The sequence below is a fragment of the Genypterus blacodes genome, unplaced genomic scaffold, assembly GCF_046128005.1.
Source record: "Genypterus blacodes isolate CSIRO-AG114 ecotype Tasmania unplaced genomic scaffold, CSIRO-AGI_Gbla_v1 ptg000175l_1, whole genome shotgun sequence".
NCBI classification, from domain to species: Eukaryota; Metazoa; Chordata; class Actinopteri; order Ophidiiformes; family Ophidiidae; genus Genypterus; species Genypterus blacodes.
This window is the reverse complement of record NW_027466976.1, coordinates 1-7,500: the sequence shown is the minus strand read 5'-3', so window position 1 is coordinate 7,500 and position 7,500 is coordinate 1. Positions and strand designations below refer to the sequence as shown.

The 7,500-nt window shown below is 55.7% G+C and overlaps 1 protein-coding gene across 1 annotated transcript in view; it reads right to left on the bottom strand.

Annotated features, from left to right (window-relative positions):
* The window catches only part of LOC143014021 (protocadherin-16-like), a gene marked incomplete at its 5' end in the record, with an annotated part of 18,912 nt that extends 11,911 nt beyond the window's left edge, over positions 1 to 7,001 (bottom strand). The window contains 10 exon segments of the mRNA XM_076167790.1: positions 978 to 1,093; positions 1,207 to 1,502; positions 1,582 to 2,022; positions 4,285 to 4,442; positions 4,579 to 4,675; positions 4,837 to 4,941; positions 4,943 to 5,025; positions 5,240 to 6,292; positions 6,435 to 6,671; positions 6,770 to 7,001. Coding sequence (XP_076023905.1) covers positions 978 to 1,093; positions 1,207 to 1,502; positions 1,582 to 2,022; positions 4,285 to 4,442; positions 4,579 to 4,675; positions 4,837 to 4,941; positions 4,943 to 5,025; positions 5,240 to 6,292; positions 6,435 to 6,671; positions 6,770 to 7,001 — 2,818 coding nt within the window.
* Positions 7,002 to 7,500: the final 499 nt, after the last annotated feature.

Below are 7,500 nucleotides of genomic sequence, written 5' to 3'. Positions count from 1 at the left end.
ACAAACTGATTAATGATTACAATTAGTTATAAAATAAATGTTGGTTAAATGTTTCCTTCATCTCTGCAGCTTCATCAGGAACATGACAGGCAGATATGGGCTCTTTAGGGTTAAACTATATGAAGTGATCAGTGTAAATCTTATTCTGTTCCTATCAGCGGTGTAATCAGGCTAATGATCCTCAGCATCAGCCGGCCTGTTTGCTGAACGCCTCACAGATCCTCTGCTGATCTTCTGCTTCAGCTCCCTGAACTGTTGGCTCTCACGTGGCCGCGCTCAGCGACACACACAGCGACACACACACAGCGACACACACACACAGCGACACACACACAGCGACACACACACACACACAGCCTGAGAAACAAAGCAGCGCTGCCTCCTGATTCACCGGAGACGTGACAGTAATGAAGTTAAGGGCTTCCTGCATCTGGGAGCTCCATTAAAAGATCGACTTATGATTCCTAATCCCGTCTGAGACAGAGCGGGGTGATGAAGAGATTACACACACACACACACACACACACACACACACACACGCCTGTATAAATCTCCGTTCCCATGAACAGATCTGTCATGAACAGAGCAACCCAGCGTTCCTCGGTCAGACTCAGCCTAAAGAGGCTCAGCACACTTCACAGTGTAATTATGAACTTCTGGAAACTTCTTGACTGGAGCCGTCAGTCTTCCATGCATCTATCAATCATGAATCCCCACAGATCTGTCACACACACACACACACACACACACACACACACACACACACACACACACACACACACACACACACACCCACACACACACACACACACACACACACACACACGTCATCATGCAGTAACTCTCCCAGTACTCTTCCCTTGATGGAGTGTGAATGGGATCTTTATGGACGTCTCCCGTCTCCATGGAGACTGTTGACGCTGTGACATCACCACATTAGGATATTCTTAGCTGCAGTCTGGCAGCAGGACTCTTACCCGTGTTGGGGTTCAGACTGAAGCGGCCGGCGCCGTTTCCTGCCGTGATCCTGTACGACACGCGGCCGTTCTCTCCTTCGTCTTCGTCTCTGGCCATCACGTAGAGAATCACAAATCTGTGCACAGAAGAAACAAACACGCTGTCAGATCACAACACAGAGTAGAAGAAGAAGAAGTAGTCCCCTCTTCCTCCTCCTCCTCCTCTTCCTCCCTCAGAGGCGGCGCTCACCCTACAGGCTGGTCCTCCATGACGCTGACGGCGGCCGGGGAGCTGAAGGCCGGCGCGTTGTCGTTCTGATCCGTCACAAACACTCGAGCGGTGACCGAGCCCCACCGGCGCTGGGACGGATCCACCGCCTGGTCCGTCGCCCGGACGACCAGGTAGAGAGAGGGCGTGGCCTCGCGATCTAACTTCTGCCCCAGCGTCAGGACTCCGGTGGAAGGATCAATGGTCAGGAGGTTGGGCGTGTCGGGCCAGTGGTGCTGGATGGAGTAGCGCAGCTCGCTGTTTGGTCCGCTGCCGTCCTGTGAAGAGGAGCAGAGGGTCAAAGGTCAGAGGGCAACACAGGTCTGAGACCAGAGAGGAACAATCTGTGAGTCCTACCTGATCCACAGCCTGGAAGGTGTAGACCGAGGATCCAGGCTCTACGTTCTCCGGGACCACGATGGTCAGGGGGTCTTGGGTGAATTGGGGGGCGTGGTCATTGCTGTCCTGCACGTTGATCTTCACCAGCATCAGGTGGCTGATGGGAAACGCCTGAGAGAAGTCGGACACCTCCACGTTCAGCGTGTAGCGAGACTCCTTCTCGTAGTCCAGCTCCCGCACCAGGTAGACGTCTCCCTTCAGACGGTCCACCATGAAGGTCCCGTCTCTGTCCGTCCCCCCCACCACCAGGTAGGTCACCTGGCCGTCCAGGGAGTTGGACTCGTGCTGCTCCTGTGGGCGGACCGAGCCGATGACGGAGCCTGGAGCCGCCCCCTCCACCGCGTTCAGGGTCATGTGGAGCACCTGGGGCTTACGGTTGGTCTTGGAGGAGCTGAGAACCTGAAGGAACACAAACAGAACAATTCATGAGCATCAGATTGCCTTAAGACTCTGCGTCCTCGAGCGTCTGATGACTTTATCAAACGCCAACGTGATGGAGGACGGCGCCAGGAGAGGAAGGAAGTGATTGAGGTAGTTAGTGCGTGTCGTTCAGCCTGATGTTCCAGCTCTCCACACAGATATTGCTCAAGTTTGAAGTGAAATTCCAAAAAAAGTCTGCTGAAGAGAATGCGAGCTAATTCTTTCTGACGGCTTTGGCAGAAGAACGCATCGCAATTTGCTCCATGGTCACGGTGGAAGCAGCAACGTTTGGGATGTGGAGGGCTTTAGTGACGCACACGGAGCGGCTGAGAGGTCACAGAGACACGCTGACCTCATACACCAACATCAGACACGGCTGAGAACTGGGCTTAGTACTGCCCCTAGTGGTTTAAGGTGGAATTTATTGGGCTCAAAAGTTGTTTGGGTCCCCAAGTGGGAGGAGCTACAGAGAGACGACCTCACAGAACCCTGAAGGTATGGATTCCTATAATAACGTTGATTTACATACTGGATGCCTGGTGTGTGTGTGTGTGTGTGTGTGTGTGTGTGTGTGTGCGCGTGTGTGTGTGTGTGTGTGTGTGTGTGTGTGTGTGTGCGCGTGTGTGTGTGTGTGTGTGTGTGTGGGTGTGTGTGAGGCACCAAGCACCATTGAAATAAAGTGACTAATCAACTGCTCTGGCTCGTACATCAGATTTATTGATCGCTAACACATGTGAGGCCGATTGAACAGATTTCATAGCAGATCTTCATCTTAGCATGACAGCGTGATTCATGGAGCTGGTTCAACATGGAAATGAGAAGGAATGCCTCCTGCACTACCTCCTAAATTATCCCCTATATGTGTGTGTGTTTCCTTGTTGTGCATACGTTCACACACACACACACACACACATAACACCTGGTGTGTAACCTACACACACACACACACAGCTATAGGAAACCTTATCTCAAAATCATTACCTGGAAATCTGACCTCTCCAGTGTGTGTGTGTGTGTGTGTGTGTGTGTGTGTGTGTCACTGCCTGCTACCGTACAGGGCCGCGTTCCTTTTCTCTCACTTTGCGAGAGTCCACACAGCTGCTTCTCTTCAAAACTCATCTGGCAACATTTGATTCCAAGTCACATGTTTGCCCTCAGTGTCGCTCCAGTAGGAACGTGCAGCACACACACACACACACACGCACACACACACACACACACACACACACACGCACACACACACACACACACACACACACACACACACACACACACACACACACACACACACTCCCGCTGTAATTAGCGTCTTTCTCTTTGTGTAAACACACACACACTCCCCTCTCTCAGCGTCTTTGTGTCAGACCTTCCTCCTCCTCCTCCTCCTCCTGCTCCTTCCCTTGATAAGCTGGTTGATAAGCAGCTTGACCCTCCTGCAGAGAGTCCAGAACAATAACTCAGCCCGGCCCGGCCCGGCCCGGCTCCCTCCTGCAGCTCAGGGCTTCTCACCTCGGGGTTCTGGTTACCCGTCTCACCTCTGGAGCCGGAAACCCGAGCGCTGGATTGGATGGAATCTTTTGTTTGCTCGGGCACGGATTCAGTTTCGCATTTTTACCTCCTTTTTTCCAAAGTGCGTCTCCGGCTTGCTGGCTTTATGGATCGTTTGAGGAAATTACCCGGGAGCCTGAGAAGTCAAAGAGCGAGGAGCGAGGAGCGAGGAGCGAGAGGAGGCTGAGGTAATGAGGTAATGTGTGGACGTGAAGGCTTCAGGCTGGCCTCCCTGCCTGATAACTGAAGAATGTACAGGAGAGCAGAGAAACAGGAATGCACCACAGAAGAGCGTGTGTGTGTGTGTGTGTGTGTGTGTGTGTGTGTGTGTATGAAAGCGTCTTTTTTTAATTCAAGGAAAAGAGATCAGATCAGTTCTTGGACCTTAAAGGGCATTTAATCCCTCAGCCTGGGCTACAGGCCTGAAGCTTCAACACACAGGGACATGAGTCACGTATGTGCATGTTGACTGGACTTATATGTCCTTAATGTACATTGATTCAACTCAACATTCACTTCTTCCTGTACTTGTAATGTGGTCTCCTCCTTCCTGTCCGTCCCCCTGTCCGTCCCCCTGTCTGTCCCCCTGTCTGTCCCCCTGTCTGTCCCCCTGCCTGTCCCCCTGTCCGTCCCCCTGTCCGTCCCCCTGTCCGTCCCCCTGTCCGTCCCCCTGTCTGTCCCCCTGATGCTCACCTGGATGTGCAGCTGGCAGGTGGAGCTCAGGCCCGGCGCTCCGTGGTCGGCTGCAGTCAGGGTGAAGGTGTACTCCGTCTGATCCGCCCACCTCAGAGGAGAGGCGCTGCGCAGCTCGCCGCTGGCCGGGTTCAGAGAGAAGCGCTCTGCCCTGGAGCCTGCAGGAGAGCGAGGCCACACGGAGACCAGGTCATGGTTGAGTTCAATCTAACCGGCATCTAGCTATTTCAATGTTAAAGCAGATTGATGGGCGGAGGTGATTGATGGGCGGAGGTGATTGACAGCGAGGCTCACCTGACAGAGAGTAGCAGACGGTGCCGTTCTCGCCCTCGTCTGGGTCTTTAGCCGTCACTGAGCCCAGGACTGAGCCGGGGGGGAGCCCCTCCATCACCTGCAGGAGGAGGAGGAGCAGATCTGAGACACGCCCTCATATGGGACAGGAGGGTTTCTCTACTTAGGGGGTGGAGCCAAACGTTTACTACATCAACCAGAGGCTCATTCAGATCCATGGTGTGTGACCGTGGCTCCTGCCTGATCTCCGCTCTGCCTCACCTGGATCAGAAGCTCCCTGTCTGGCCGGGCGTGGCTGAAGATGGGGGCGTGGTCGTTCTCGTCCAGCACGGTGATGTGGGCGGTGCCTGTGGCGCTGCGAGGGGGGCGTGCCCCCGTCCTGCACCACCACAATGAGCTGGTAGCTGGACTGCTGCTCCCTGTCCAGAGGGAGACGGGTGCTGATCTCACCTACACACCAGGAAGAGGAAGAGGAGGAGGAGGAAGAAGAAGAAGAAGAAGAAGAAAAAGAAGAGCTCAAGCTGCAGTACACAACATCATGATGAGAACGATCGGTTTGGCTCCATCAGGGCAGACACACACACACACACACACACACACACACAGACACACACACACACACACACACACACACACACACAGGAAGCTGCTGCCTGGTCCTCACCGGTCTGAGAGTTGATCTGGAAGTGTCTGTCGGCGTGCAGCAGCCTGTAGGTGAGGCGAGCGTTCAGTCCGGCGTCTCTGTCCGTGGCAGACACTCTGCCGAAGCCCGTCCCCGCCAGCAGGTTCTCCCGGACGGCCAGGAAGACCCTCTGCTGGCTCAGTCTGGGGGCGTTGTCGTTCTCGTCTGTGACCGTCACCCTCACCGCCGCGCTGCCGGTCCTGCTCGTCCCCCCGAGGCCTGAGGTGGCGAGGACGGTCAGCAGGTACATGTCCTTCACCTCACGGTCCAAAGAGCTGCGCACAAACAGCCAGCCGCTATCTGGCATGATGCCGAAGCCGGCGGCGTCTCCGTCAGGCCTGAGGCGGTAGGAAACAGAGGAGGAGGAGGAGGAAGATGAGGCAGAACCTCCGCCGTTCCCCGCAGCCTCCCTGTTGAGCGCTCGGACCTGGAGGAAGCGTGTGTTGAGAGGCGTGTTCTCCCTCAGCTCCACCCGGTACGTCAGCGTGTCAAAGTGAGGACCCTGAGCGTCCTGCGCCTGGATGTGCACCACCAGAGTGAAGGTGGAGCTGAGCTGAGGAGCGCCGCCGTCCTTAGCGACCACCTGGAGGTCGTAGCGAGGGACGCTCTCGTAGGACAGGCTGCCGATCAGACGCACTTCCCCGCTGCTCCGGTCCACACCGAACGTCCTCTGTCCGCTGCCGGCAGAGACCAGATCAAAGCTCAGCTGACCGTTATGACCCGAGTCCCTGTCGGTGGCCTGGATGCGGTAGATGACGGCGCCCATCTTGGTGACCTCAGGTAGAAGGAGGGACTCAGAGGAGGAGGGGAGGAAGACGGGGGCGTTGTCATTCACGTCTGAGATGGTGATCCTGACCCGGCTGGTCCCAAAGGCCGGGGGAGAGCCGTGGCGTGCTTGGATCTCCAGGTCCAGACTGGAGCAGGTCTCGTGGTCCAGAGGGAGGCCGGTGCGGATCGTACCGGACGCACTGTCCACCGTGAAGTAACCGTCCGGGTCTCCAGAAGAGATGGAGTAGAAGATGTCCTTAGAGACGCCTGAGGGGACGAGAGGTAAGTCAGGGACATGGAAGTGTGTGTGTGTGTATGTGTGTGTGTGTGTGTGTGTGTTCAGTATCACACATGTCCTGCCCCTCACGTGAGCGGTGGCGGGGCGGTGGACTGTCTGGTTTGTCCTCACCTGTCTTGGTGGCGGCCCTGACCGTCCCCACAGCCGTCCCTCGCAGGACGTCCTCCGACACGGTGAAGAAGTACTGCGCCTGCTCGAACACGGGGGGCGCCACCGAGCCTCCCACCACGCTCACGTTCACTCGGGCGTTGGCCGGCGACGTCAGGCCGCCGCCGTCCTCCGCAGATATCACCATGGCGATGACCGTGTTGGCTTTTCCGTGGAGCGAGCGAGAGAGAGAGATCACACCTGCAGGGAGGACGGGAGAGATGATGTCACTGCATCGCCCTCATGTCTATATGAACACACACACACACACACACACACACACACACACACACACGTACCTGTGTCCTTGTTGAGGGTGAAGAAGGCGGAGCCTCCTCCGGGCGCCATGCGGTAGGTCACCCGGCCGTTCTCCCCAGCGTCGGGGTCGTTGGCTGTCACCTTGACGACAGAGGTCCCCGGGGCGCTGTGGGTGCTCAGGCTGACGGTGTAGAGCGCCGGGTAGAAGGTGGGACGGTTATCATTGATGTCCACCACCAAGACCCTCAGACGGACCGCTGAGCTCAGACCTCCCTGAGAGAACGAGGCAAGATGGAGGGAGATAAGAAACATGATCACCTGAACACACACACACACACACACAACACACACACTGTACAGACAACACTGGGCTCTGTCTCCTGTCTCCTGTCTCCTGTCTCCTGTCTTGTGTCCTGCAGCATGGCGGCTCCATTCCAGGACTTTCATGCTCTGTAAACTGCGACAGTAGATTTATGTTCTGACGTAAAGAAGAAGCAGCTGTGACAGGAAGAGAGGGAAACCTGGAGCCAATCAGCAGCCGGGAGGAGGAGCCTGCCTTCATCAGGTCGTGTGTTCAGGCTCAGTGTTTACGAGCAGAGTGAGACGGGACGAGGGGAGGGGACACACACCAGCTGGACTGGAGATGTGTGTGTGTGTGTGTGTGTGCGTGTGTGTGTGTGTGTGTGTGTGTGTAATAAGTTGGACTGCTACCACAACTAGCAACTGTATTACATTCATCACAATGTTTTCTGTAATCTAAACCAAATGTTTG